This window comes from Oncorhynchus keta, chromosome 26 (assembly GCF_023373465.1).
Source record: "Oncorhynchus keta strain PuntledgeMale-10-30-2019 chromosome 26, Oket_V2, whole genome shotgun sequence".
In the NCBI taxonomy this organism is placed as follows: domain Eukaryota; kingdom Metazoa; phylum Chordata; class Actinopteri; order Salmoniformes; family Salmonidae; genus Oncorhynchus; species Oncorhynchus keta.
In genome coordinates, this window is record NC_068446.1 from 38278490 (window position 1) to 38291923 (window position 13434).

Consider the following 13434-nt stretch of genomic DNA (forward strand, 5'->3'; position numbering starts at 1 on the left):
AAACAGTCGGTGTACTCCCGATACTTCTCTGTCTTTAGTCATCCTATTTCAGTAGGCTAGCTGCAGAGCTGTCTGACAAAATCATTTTACTAATGCATACTTTCACAAACTGTCTCTATCCCTCTCTCTTGTTGTTGTGTTGTGTACATTCCTTTCTCATGCGGTCCATGCGGTTTGTGTGTATCTAACCTAACGTAGCAGGCGTAAAAGTATATCCATCTCTGTCCGAGACGGGAAAAAGTGAGACTGACTAACAAAATCAGAGGGGACCCCCCGGCTGGTAATTCAACCATTATGACTTTAGATAGCTGGCTGCTAAACTAACTAAGCAGAATGTTAGCTGACACGTTAGCTGACATGGGCTAATTCACTATCAGTGACTGACTTAACAAAAGGAAAACAGCTGATGCACAATCAAATTCTGAAAATGCACCTTGTGTATTCTACTATTATAATCTTCCTCCTGACAGTTAATACTGACTGGTGGGAAAGTGTCTCACTGCATCTATTCAACCTCGACTGAAAATGCTCTATTCAATCTGTATCACTGAAGCGTTACAGATAGTGAGCTTGAAATTGAAAGGATATTCCCTATTGAGCCGCCAAGGCTCATTTTTTACATTTCAATCATGCTGTAAGGCAAAATGGATTGAACCGAGCCCTGAATGTCAGTCTCATACATCTGTAGGCTGCAATACTTGGCTGTGGTCCTGGTCAAAATAGCTCCAATCACAGAACCAGTTTTTTCAGCTCCTTTGTGTCCTGTTTTCCTCTGTGTCCTGTTCTACTTTGTGTTCTGTTCTACTCTGTGTTCTGTTCTACACTGTGTTCTGTTCTACTCTGTGTTCTGTTAATAATAATAAATAATATATGCCATTTAGCAGTTCTGCTTTTATCCAAAGCGTTTACAGTCATGTGTGCATACATTCTACGTATGGGTGGTCCTGGTTCTGTTCTAATCCTGTTCTACCCTGTTCTACCCTGGCGTTACAAGCGCCATGCTCTACCAACTGAGCTACACTGTGTTCTGTTCTACTCTGTGTTCTGTTCTACTCTGTGTCCTGTTCTACTCTGTGTCCTGTTCTACTCTGTGTTCTGTTCTACTCTGTGTTCTGTTCTACTCTGTGTTCTGTTCTACTCTGTGTCCTGTTCTACTCTGTGTTCTGTTCTACTCTGTGTTCTGTTCTACTCTGTGTTCTGTTCTACTCTGTGTCCTGTTCTACTCTGTGTTCTGTTCTACTCTGTGTCCTGTTCTACTCTGTGTTCTGTTCTACTCTGTGTTCTGTTCTACTCTGTGTCCTGTTCTCCTCTGTGTCCTGTTCTACTCTGTGTCCTGTTCTACTCTGTGTTCTGTTCTCCTCTGTGTCCTGTTCTACTCTGTGTCCTGTTCTACTCTGTGTTCTGTTCTACTCTGTGTTCTGTTCTACTCTGTGTCCTGTTCTACTCTGTGTCCTGTTCTACTCTGTGTTCTGTTCTCCTCTGTGTTCTGTTCCTCTATGTCCTGTTCTCCTCTGTGTCCTGTTCTACTCTGTGTTCTGTTCTACTCTGTGTCCTGTTCTACTCTGTGTCCTGTTCTACTCTGTGTCCTGTTCTCCTCTGTGTTCTGTTCTACTCTGTGTTCTGTTCTACTCTGTGTCCTGTTCTACTCTGTGTCCTGTTCTACTCTGTGTTCTGTTCTCCTCTGTGTCCTGTTCTACTCTGTGTTCTGTTCCTCTATGTCCTGTTCTCCTCTGTGTCCTGTTCTACTCTGTGTTCTGTTCTACTCTGTGTTCTGTTCTACTCTGTGTTCTGTTCTACTCTGTGTTCTGTTCTACTCTGTGTTCTGTTCTCCTCTGTGTTCTGTTCTACTCTGTGTCCTGTTCTACTCTGTGTTCTGTTCTACTCTGTGTTCTGTTCTACTCTGTGTTCTGTTCTACTCTGTGTTCTGTTCTCCTTTGTGTCCTCTTCTACTCTGTGTTCTGTTCTACTCTGTGTTCTGTTCTACTCTGTGTTCTGTTCTACTCTGTGTCCTGTTCTACTCTGTGTTCTGTTCTACTCTGTGTTCTGTTCTACTCTGTGTTCTGTTCTCCTTTGTGTCCTGTTCTACTCTGTGTCCTGTTCTACTCTGTGTTCTGTTCTACTCTGTGTTCTGTTCTACTCTGTGTTCTGTTCTCCTCTGTGTTCTGTTCTACTCTGTGTCTTGTTCTCCTCTGTGTATTGTTCTGTCCTTTGTGTCCTGTTCCTCTGTGTCCTGTTCTCCTCTGTGTTCTGTTCTACTCTGTGTTCTGTTCTACTCTGTGTCCTGTTCTCCTCTGTGTCCTGTTCTACTCTGTGTCCTGTTCTCCTCTGTGTCCTGTTCTCCTCTGTGTCCTGTTCTACTCTGTGTTCTGTTCTACTCTGTGTCCTGTTCTCCTCTGTGTCCTGTTCTACTCTGTGTTCTGTTCTACTCTGTGTTCTGTTCTACTCTGTGTCCTGTTCTCCTCTGTGTCCTGTTCTACTCTGTGTTCTGTTCTACTCTGTGTTCTGTTCTACTCTGTGTTCTGTTCTACTCTGTGTCCTGTTCTACTCTGTGTTCTGTTCTACTCTGTGTTCTGTTCTCCTCTGTGTCCTGTTCTACTCTGTGTTCTGTTCTCCTTTGTGTCCTCTTCTACTCTGTGTCCTGTTCTACTCTATGTATTGTTCTCCTCTGTGTCCTGTTCTCCTCTGTGTCCTGTTCTCCTCTGTGCCCTGTTCTCCTCTTTGTATCGTTCTCTCACACTCTCAACATATTTAATTTGGTTCCAACAAAGAGAGCAGGAGCAGAGTCCATCACAAAGCTCTCTGAACACAGCCCTATGTCTCCTCGCAGACACCACACACAGCCTTGACTGTTTCAACGCTGGGCCACAGTAAAGAGTCGGAGCTGAGCCTGTGCCCCAAGGTGAAATGAGGCAACAGACACAGAGAGAAAGGCCTCAATTGTCTCTCCAAGGACAGGAAAAGGTTGAGAGAACTTTCATCAAACACATGACAATACAAAGCGTGCTGCTCTCCCCACTACTATCATACTGTACTAGTGGAGGAATGGTGCATGTCCCCATGGTTCTGAAACATCCATGACCTGATAGTTCAAAGCCACTAGTGGACCTTTGGACCCACTACACATCTCTCTCTCCTCCATCTCTCTCTCTCTGAGCCACGGACAAAGGCTTTGTTCATCCCCCACCATCTTTGTTGGTGATAAAGGAAGAAACTGGAGCATTGTTCCTTGGAGATGTGCTGTACGTCAGGCATTGTAGCAGCTCTCGTGAGAGAAGCATGGCTACAGACTTTGGACCCTCATTAGGCCTTATGAAGGGACACAAGGCATCATTGATTATTTAACAGTAATCTCCTCTGACGTGGTTTCGCTGTGATGAGCCAAGTTCTACCTTTGGTGTGGCATGATACTCGTGTTTTCGCTTAGTTTTCTCTGGTCACATTTAGCACAGCAGTGAAGCCTAGTTCCAATCGGGTCCCTTTCTGAATGGATACCTGTCTTAACAGTATAAGATATTCTTCCCTTTATTACAGTATATGCATTGCCACACATTATAATAGTAATTTAATAGAGATTGCGGTTTACAACACATTTACAGTATGTTTCTTGGTAGCAAATACAATGTTTTAGATCCAAGGCAAGAAATACAGATACAATATTATAGATTTCAAAGCACTTTGTTTCCAAGGAAACCTACTTTAGAACAGCACACTAAAATCAGTAACCTATATTATTACCTCCCCTGAACAAGAGAGCAAAATGAGATAATGTAATCAAATACCTTGAATATAGTGTATGTCCACCAACAACTCATTAAACACATTCTTATCTGTAAGTAACAGAACACAATAGTAGTTTCTAATATTTGAACAACCCATTAAATTGGCAGCTGACACAAAATACTGATTATTTTTATTTCATGCATGGTGGTCCCATGTACACTATGAATGTTATCATGAGAGGAATTATAACCAATAAGTACGATTTCATGAATGCTGCCAACATGTACATGTCCCCGAGTTTCGGTATTTTATACTCCGAGAATGTATGCTTTGGGATATAGGGACTGATTTCAGCAACCCCTCCTTTGTCTTGTGTGTTTTTAAGTCTCAGGCTGGAGTGAGTGGTCACTGAGACTCCTCCAGTGCCTGTGCACCCAACCCCTCCTTTTGTCTTGTGTGTTTTTAAGTCTCAGGCTGGAGTGAGTGGTCACTGAGACTCCTCCAGTGCCTGTGCACCCAACCCCTCCTTTGTCTTGTGTGTTTTTAAGTCTCAGGCTGGAGTGAGTGGTCACTGAGACTCCTCCAGTGCCTGTGCACCCAACCCCTCCGCTCTGGATCGTCCTATAAAGCTCTCTTCTCATACAAAGCTCTCTTCCATGTTGGAGCACAGCAGGAAAGAGTCCACCAGTCTGGGCTTGATCAGCTGCTGGTGGTCGGTGGCCTCGATGCTGTCTGGACACCCTGCTGCCAGCCTCCTCAGGGCAGCCTGCAGAGCACAGGGAGAGGGGTGGATCAGTGAAGAGGTTTAATCGACTGCACTGTAGCGTATGACATAGCACTGTAGCGTATGACATAGCACTGTAGCGTATGACATAGCACTGTAGTGTATGACATAGCACTGTAGTGTATGACATAGCACTGTAGCGTATGACATAGCACTGTAGCGTATGACATAGCACTGTAGCGTATGACATAGCACTGTAGCGTATGACATAGCACTGTAGCGTATGACATAGCACTGTAGCGTATGACATTGCACTGTAGCGTATGACATAGCACTGTAGCGTATGACATAGCACTGTAGCGTATGACATAGCACTGTAGCGTATGACATAGCACTGTAGCGTATGACATAGCACTGTAGCGTATGACATTGCACTGTAGCGTATGACATAGCACTGTAGCGTATGACATAGCACTGTAGCGTATGACATAGCACTGTAGCGTATGACATAGCACTGTAGCGTATGACTGTATAGCACTGTAGCGTATGACATAGCACTGTAGCGTATGACATAGCACTGTAGCGTATGACATAGCACTGTAGCGTATGACATAGCACTGTAGCGTATGACATTGCACTGTAGCGTATGACATAGCACTGTAGCGTATGACATAGCACTGTAGCGTATGACATAGCACTGTAGCGTATGACATAGCACTGTAGCGTATGACATAGCACTGTAGCGTATGACATAGCACTGTAGCGTATGACATTGCACTGTAGCGTATGACATAGCACTGTAGCGTATGACATAGCACTGTAGCGTATGACATAGCACTGTAGCGTATGACATAGCATAGAATAAACCAATATTGATCACTATAGATATAGATCAATATAGACTACAAATCGAGATATAGCTGATTATCAGATATAAGTCCTTCAGCTATTTATTGATGGCTGAGGTTTGACTGACACTGTGCAGTGCATGACTGCTTCAGTATTCTGTGTTACAGTACAACTGAGAGGGAGCATGGCAGTATGAAACAAGACAACAGTTCTACTCCAGCAGGGGAATGTCAAATATTTACTACATATTAGTTAACAAAATGGTTCAACACTGACAAAATCTCCATTATAACCTCTGGCAATAGTGATAAAAAAGAATCCTCTTAAATGTACTTAAGTATAACAAGCAGTGTAAAACAGTGAAGGAGAGAGCCCTTATGTGCAAGAACCGTCCAGCAATATTCATTAAGCCTCTGACACTTTTACACCAGTCTAAAGAGCTCTTTATCTAGCCTGTGATCTGGCCTGTGATCTGGCCTGTGATCTGGCATGCGATCTGGCCTGCGATCTGGCCTGCGATCTGGCCTGCGATCTGGCCTGCGATCTGGCCTGCGATCTGGCCTGCGATCTGGCCTGCGATCTGGCCTGCGATCTGGCCTGCGATCTGGCCTGTGATCTGGCCTGTGATCTGGCCTCATCAATTATGATCAGGAGAACTGAATGATAAAGGATGAACAGGAATACGTGTGAAATGTTTCAACAAAACCTGCTTCCTTATATAGTGGGATCTCCTTACGGTGAGAAGACTGGTTCAGATCAAGGACTGCTGTCTTTTTGTCCCATGGATATAAACCTATCTTTAAGTTATTAGACACACTTATGCACTGGGAAAAAATTACTTCACAGACTGTAGCCCATGTTTGTGGGAAATATATTATTTACATGTTTGGTTCACATTCAAACACATTCTCAGAAATGTAACTATTGTACAAAGACAACCATACAAACACGTATTTAAATATACCTACCAGGCATGCAACTAGTACAGAGTCACTGTTGTTCCGCTCCGCTGGTGAGCGACACAGTTCGATTAGTCGAGGGACAGCTGGAGAAATGGAAGACCATGGTCAGTTTAGAAATTGTGTTGTCGATTGACCTACACAAAGTTCCTATCATAGGAGGCTGCTGAGAGGAGGACGGCTCATAACAATGTCTGGAATGGAGTCAATGGAATGGTATCAAACACATGGAAACCATGTATTTGGTTGAGTTCGATTACCATTCCATTAAACCCATTAAAGCCAATACTATGAGCCTGCTTTCCCAATTAATGTGCCACCAACCTCCTGTAGTTCCTATAACTACTGTGATTACATTTACATTTTTACATTTACATTTAAGTCATTTAGCAGACGCTCTTATCCAGAGCGACTTACAAATTGGTGCATTCACCTTATGACATCCAGTGGAACAGCCACTTTACAATAGTGCATCTAAATCTTTTAAGGGGGGTGAGAAGGATTACTTTATCCTATCCTAGGTATTCCTTAAAGAGGTGGGGTTTCAGGTGTCTCCGGAAGGTGGTGATTGACTCCGCTGTCCTGGCGTCGTGAGGGAGTGTGTTCCACCATTGGGGAGCCAGAGCAGCGAACAGTTTTGACTGGGCTGAGCGGGAACTGTACTTCCTCAGTGGTAGGGAGGCGAGCAGGCCAGAGGTGGATTACGAGAGTAAAAAAGGGTTGAAAAGTATGGGGACTGGTTTGACCTGAGAGGGCCTCTACCTTGCAGCTGGATGGCTGTTTGGGCTATGTCCGGGTCTCTGCTCAGACGGGCCAGTGTGACAGCGGCTTTCTGCTGGACCCTCTCGCACGCGGCGCCCTCCGATGGACTAGAGGAGGACGGCTTCTCACCCAGCAGCTGGAGCAGTCTCTCAACACCTAGCAGACACAACACACAACACAGACAGACAGAGGATGTAGACACATCACACAGACAGACAGAGGAAGTAGACACATCACACAGACAGACAGACAGAGGATGTAGACACACAACACACAGACAGACAGAGGATGTAGACACACAACACAAAGACAGACAGAGGAAATAGACACATCACACACAGACAGACAGAGGAAGTAGACACACCACACAGACAGAGGAAGTAGACACACCACACACAGACAGACAGAGGAAGTAGACACAACACACAGACAGACAGAGGAAGTACACACAAAACACACACAGACAGACAGAGGACGTGGACACATCACACACAGACAGAGGATATAGACAACAACACAAAGACAGACAGAGGATGTAGACACATCACACAGACAGACAGAGGAAGTAGACACATCACACAGACAGACAGAGGAAGTAGACTCAACACACACAGACAGACAGAGGAAGTAAACACAACACACAAACAGACAGAGGACGTAGACACAACACACACACAGACAGAGGATATAGACAACAACACACAGACAGACAGAGAAAGTAGACACATCAAACAGACAGACAGAGAAAGTAGACAACACACAGACAGACAGAGGAAGTAGACACAACACAAAGACAGACAGAGGAAGTAGACACAACACACACACAGACAGAGGATGTAGACTCAACACACACAGACAGATAGTGGAAGTAGACACAACACACACACAGACAGAGGACGTAGACACAACACACAGACAGACAGAGGAAGTAGACACAACACACAGACAGAGGATGTAGACTCAACACACACAGACAGATAGTGGAAGTAGACACAACACACACAGACAGAGGAAGTAGACACATCACACAGACAGACAGAGGAAGTAGACACATCACACACACAGACAGAGGACGTAGACACATCACACAGACAGACAGAGGAAGTAGACACAACACACACAGACAGACAGAGGAAGTAGACTCAACACACACAGACAGAGGACGTAGACAACAACACACAGACAGAGGAAGTAGACACAACACACACACAGACAGACAGACAGAGGACGAGAGAAACAGGAGAAAAAGACAAATCAAACATGGAGTCAGGGGCTTTAATACACAACATCAACAAGAAAGAGTCAGGGGACAGAGACTAATAGGGTTGAGGAAGCAGGCAACATGGCAGAAATGTGGGTTTACGTTGTCATCTTGAGGATTTTAAGAGAATTGCAATAAAAAAGAAATATCTGATTGTCATCTCTCTGTTAACTCCCTCCTTTGATATTAATCAATGTCTCTGTCATGACCAGCGAATACATGTGTGGAGATATTTAACATGATGTTAGTCTCATTCACATACATCAAATACTGGTAAAAACAGTTTTTTGCGTACCTTTCTCTTGCAGAATTTCAGGTGCAGACTGCTCCAAAACAGAGAGGTTTGCCAAGATGGTAACCACCTAAACGGACCACAGTCAACAGGGCATACCAGAGATTTGACAACACTCAACCCATTTTAGCATGCCTCCTTGTAAAATATGACAGTGCTGGGCATGAATTACTCAAATTCTACAGTACGTTGACTTATGGTAAATCTGTTCTTATGGGATGCCCTCTTAGGAAATTAGGAAGATATGGCAGGTGTGTACACATGAAGGTGTTTACATACAGTGGGGCAAAAAAGTATTTAGTCAGCCACCAATTGTGCAAGTTCTCCCACTTAAAAAGATGAGAGAGGCCTGTAATTTTCATCATTGAAACCATGGTCTTGGTTGAGCAATAATCTACATATAGATCAGCATGTTCTCTACCTGGTCTTTAGAGTAGGGAGTATCAACTCTCTGGCGGTCTTTGCATGCCTTTAGGAGGATGTGGATGGCGTTGAGCTGGAGGAGGATCTCACAGGCCATGCTGTCGAAGAATGTGATGTTGGCAAGGGCAGCAGATGCCAGGAGGAAGACCTCACCACAGGAGGCACTCCCACACAACTCTGGAGGAAACACACAAACCTTGATCTTCAAAAATCACCTTGACCTCATGGACCTTACATTCATAGCTCCACCTTTGAATTTGAGTGGTTACATTTTCTGCATCCCCATCCCAAAACTAAGTGAAGGAGCTGCCCGTTCTCTTGTTTTTCCTTTAAAGTGTTTCAGAATGAACAGACTGATCTAGCCACATCAAAGCCCTGCAGTACAGCATCCATGCACTCACTGATGAGAGCGGTGACAATGTCCTCCATGCTCTCCAGGAAGCTGCCCAGGTGTTGGGTGGAGGTGTGGTGGGGTGAGGTGATCTGGGCCACCACTGCCGCTGCCTCTGCCCTCGCCGACTCAGCTCTGTTCTCATTGGTCAGGATGTCCGCCAAGCACAGGATCCCATCCACCTGTAAGACGGGTGACGCATATGAATAGCAGACAATGACAAGCACAGGATCCCATCCACCTATAAGACGGGTGACGATATGAATAGCAGACAATGACAAGCACAGGATCCCATCCACCTGTAAGACGGGTGACGCATATGAATAGCAGACGATGACAAGCACAGGATCCCATCCACCTGTAAGACGGGTGACGCATATGAATAGCAGACGATGACAAGCACAGGATCCCATCCACCTGTAAGACGGGTGACGCATATGAATAGCAGACAATGACAAGCACATTCTGTTATGTCGAATCCTCTAATACTAAACATAAAGATAATACACAAGGCAGTTAACCCACTGTTCCCCGGGAGCCGAAGACGTGGATGTCGATTAAGGCAGCCCCCCTGCACCTCTCTGATTCAAAGCGGTTGGGTTAAATGCGGAAGACGCATTCAGTTGAATGCATTCAGTTGTACAACTGATTAGGTATCCCCTTTTCCCTTTCCTCTCCACCAGGCTATGCACACGCACACGCACACGCACACCATCGCACACGCACACCATCGCACACACACACACACACACACACACACACACACACACACACACACACACACACACACACACACACACACACACACACACACACACACACACACACACACACACACACACACACACACACACACACACACACACACACGCACGCACACCATCACACACACACACACACACACAGTACAACACACACAAGTCCATTTGGAATTCATTGAAGAAGTCCCACATATGATAACCACATATGATGTAACAAGCCCTGAGCATCTCATTGGATTGATAGCTGCCTTTGATTCATCTAAGAATCCCTATATAGTAGGCTCTATTTTTAGTCAGTCCAGACAGGTGTCCTGGGTTGTGTCCAGCTTATCCCTGGTTAAGTGTCCGGTGCCAACCCGGTTGAGACTTAGCAGCCCTGCCCATAAAGCAATCACGATTAAACGACACCACTCCAGTGTTACGGCCATCTCCCTCTGGGGCTGAGGGCTCACAGGGCTCACAGATCTGGCCTGCCATTTCCCACACGTGCACATCAGGTTTGGGGGAATGTGATTCACGCATCTCTCAAAATAATTGTCACCTCATTGGTGCAGATCTAATGTCGTTGTCTCCTAATATAGTTTAGTGAAACAGGAGTATTCCAATAAAATCTGATTTTATAACGGTAGAAAAAGCGTCGGGCTTGGCGATTTTATAAATAGTCACAATGGGAAAAAAAAGTGTGGATGTTCACCCCCTTCCTGCTGCTTTTATCTGAATTAGAATTGGACATCGTTTGAGATGGTCAGGTGTGTGTGTGTGTGTGTGTGTGTGTGTGTGTGTGTGTGTGTGTGTGTGTGTGTGTGTGTGTGTGTGTGTGTGTGTGTGTGTGTGTGTGTGTGTGTGTGTGTGTGTGTGTGTGTGTGTGTGTGTGTGTGTGTGTGTGTGTGTGTGTGAGAGAGAGATGTCTATACAGTGAACTTTTTCATCCAGGTTTGGAAATATAATATATTTGTCCACATGGTGGCAATGTTGCGCAGACAAAATTCTGGTGCACTTCCCACTACTATAACAAACAGTACCTTAGAGACCTTGCATCTTTGAGCAGTAGTGCCGGTGACCCGGCAAATATACTGTGACTAAAACTAAACCTTTTATTAATATGAGCAATTTTTTTTACCTCAAAACAGATAACCTGTCTAACCCTTTTGAAGGATTTGACGGTCAAGTCTGTAATGGAAGCGACCAGTGTTCAAATACAGAGCACCCAAACAGAAGAACGTTGCAATAATTGTCACTTTTTGCTTTTTTGTCTCTCTGTGAAAACGTCTACAAAAAACTTTCAACGTGAGTAGAATTGTTTTGAGTGAGCTCATACAAAGTCTCCATCCTAGACACACCTGTCAGAGACATTTCCTGTAGAACATCACTATGAGCTTGATGATAGGACAACTCCGTATTCCTGTCTCCTAATACTTCACCAGCGTGCCGGCACGGCCCATCGAAGCAGAAACAATCCCCTCTTCCGCCCACCTCTCCCGTCCCTCTTCCTGAAATATGCTGCACTGAGATGAACTCCTCATTCATATCTTGCCCCCGGTCTACTCCGGATGTCTTCCAAAATGTATTACTAATCGTGTGGAAGAAGACACTTACTTGGCTCGACTACTTGTGCCTTTTAGAGTGCAGTAGACACGACCACGGAGGTTCAACTTAATCATGATCTTACTGTTTTAACCACAAGCCCCAACAGAAGTAAACAAGCTGTTTCCCACCAATTATTACTATATTTTGTGTTTACCTTTATTTAACTAGGCAAGTCAGTTAAGAAAAAAGTCTTATTTTCAATGACGGCCTAGGAACAGTGGGTTAACTGGCCTAGGAACAGTAGGTTAACTGGCCTAGGAACAGTGGGTTAACTGGCCTAGGAACAGTGGGTTAACTGGCCTAGGAACAGTGGGTTAACTGGCCTAGGAACAGTGGGTTAACTGGCCTAGGAACAGTGGGTTAACTGGCCTAGGAACAGTGGGTTAACTGGCCTAGGAACAGTGGGTTAACTGGCCTAGGAACAGTAGGTTAACTGGCCTAGGAACAAGGTTAACTGGCAGAATGACAGGTTAACTGGCCTCAGTGGGTTAACTGGCCTAGGAACAGTTTAATCTGGCAGGAACAGTGGGTTACTGGCCTAGGAACACTGGGTTACCTGGCACAATGAAACAACAGTAGGTTAACTGGCCTAGGAACAGTGGGTTAACTGGCCTAGGAACAGTGGTTAACTGGTTCCCCCTTCCTGGAGACAATGGGTTATTGCTATTCTGTCCTAGGAACCTGACTGACTAGGTTAACTGGCCTAGGAACATATGTGGGTTAACTGGCCTAGGAATGTAGGTTATGGCCTGGAGACAGTTTGGTTTTGGTTCTCAAACAGTAGGTTAACTGGCCAGGAACTGTTTAACTGGCCTAGGAACAGTGGTTTCTGGCCTAGAACAGTGGGTTTCTGGCCTAGGAACACAGGTTAACTGGCCTAGGAACAGTGGGTTAACTGGCCTAGGAACAGACTCTGTTTCTATCAGCCTAGGAACACAAGGTTAACTGGCCTAGGAACACAAGTGGGTTAACTGGCCTAGGAACAGTGGGTTAACTGGCCTAGGAACAGTGGCTTCTACTGGCCTACTGAAGAACAGTGGGTTAACTGGCCTAGGAACAGTGGGTTAACTGGCCTAGGAACACAAGACTCTGTTTCTATCGGCCTAGGAACAGTGGGTTAACTGGCCTAGGAACAGTGGGTTAACTGGCCTACTGAACAGTGGTTTCTATGGCCTAGGAACAGTGGGTTAACTGGCCTAGGAACAGTGGGTTATATGGCCTAGGAACACATGACTCTGTTAACTGGCCTAGGAACAGTGGGTTAACTGGCCTAGGAACAGTGGGTTAACTGGCCTAGGAACAGTGGCTTAACTGGCCTAGGAACAGTGGGTTAACTGGCCTAGGAACAGTGGGTTAACTGGCCGAGGAACAGTGGGTTAACTGGCCTAGGAACAGTGGGTTAACTGGCCTAGGAACAGTGGGTTAACTGGCCTAGGAACAGTGGGTTAACTGCCTTGTCAAGGGGCAGAATGACAGATTTTTACCTTGTCAGCTCCAGGATTTAATCTTGCAGCCTTTCGGTTACTAGTCCAACGGTCTAACCACTAGACTACCTGCCACAATGAAACACAAGGAGTGAATCATTCCCTTTCCTCCATCACTCGACAACTGCAACAGGTGTGGTTGATCGTGCTACCATGGATAAAATCATGTTCTATTTGTGGCGTCCAAACTTTTAGTCATGGTTCCCCCTTCCTGGAGAACT

General features: G+C 45.2%; 1 protein-coding gene across 38 annotated transcripts in view; it reads right to left on the bottom strand.

Annotated features, from left to right (window-relative positions):
- Window positions 1-3535: 3535 nt before the first annotated feature.
- Window positions 3536-13434, bottom strand: part of LOC118377672 (protein inscuteable homolog) — a 107881-nt gene continuing 97982 nt past the window's right edge. For 37 of the 38 annotated variants that reach the window (XM_052480706.1, XM_052480708.1, XM_052480745.1 and 34 more), the window contains 5 exons: window positions 9392-9563; window positions 8989-9167; window positions 8571-8637; window positions 7015-7170; window positions 3536-4486 (listed from right to left, as the gene is read on the bottom strand). In XM_052480706.1, the coding sequence (XP_052336666.1) occupies window positions 4101-4486; window positions 7015-7170; window positions 8571-8637; window positions 8989-9167; window positions 9392-9563 (960 nt within the window). In that variant the 3' untranslated portion in view covers window positions 3536-4100. Of the gene's footprint in view, window positions 4487-6261; window positions 6339-7014; window positions 7171-8570; window positions 8638-8988; window positions 9168-9391; window positions 9564-13434 lie in introns of all 38 variants that reach the window. The other variant, XM_052480709.1, reaches the window with a different exon arrangement.